This window comes from Merops nubicus, unplaced genomic scaffold (genome assembly GCF_000691845.1).
Source record: "Merops nubicus isolate BGI_N331 unplaced genomic scaffold, ASM69184v1 scaffold48281, whole genome shotgun sequence".
Lineage (NCBI taxonomy): Eukaryota > Metazoa > Chordata > Aves > Coraciiformes > Meropidae > Merops > Merops nubicus.
The window spans coordinates 1-319 of NW_008591185.1; the positions used below are offsets into that span (position 1 = coordinate 1).

At 61.8% G+C, this 319-nt stretch overlaps 1 protein-coding gene across 1 annotated transcript; it reads left to right on the forward strand.

The window, feature by feature from the left end:
- Positions 1 to 79: 79 nt before the first annotated feature.
- On the forward strand, positions 80 to 268 carry LOC103782389 (coiled-coil-helix-coiled-coil-helix domain-containing protein 10, mitochondrial-like; the record flags this gene model as incomplete). The annotated part of the gene is made up of 1 exon (XM_008950159.1): positions 80 to 268. A coding segment is annotated over one exon (189 nt), but the record flags the coding sequence as incomplete, so codon positions are not given.
- Between the last annotated feature and the right edge of the window lie 51 nt (positions 269 to 319).

Consider the following 319-nt stretch of genomic DNA (forward strand, 5'->3'; position numbering starts at 1 on the left):
GCAGGCAAGGACGGGTGACGGGGAGCTGCTGCCTTTGCTGGAGGAGGTGCTTCTGCCCCGGAGCTCCGTCCCTAACCAGGTGCTGGCCCGCAGCAGCCCGTGCAACCGCAGTCGCCCTTTGGACCCTGCCACTACGAGATGAAGCAGTTCCTGGAGTGTGCTACCAACCAGAAAGACCTGACCTTGTGCGAGGGCTTCAACGAGGCTCTGAAACAGTGCAAGTATAGCAACGGTGAGTCCGTGCCTGTCCCCACAGGAGGGTTGGGAGGCAAGGAACTGCTGCTTGGGGAATGCCCTGGAGGGCTCAAAGGTCTGCGGA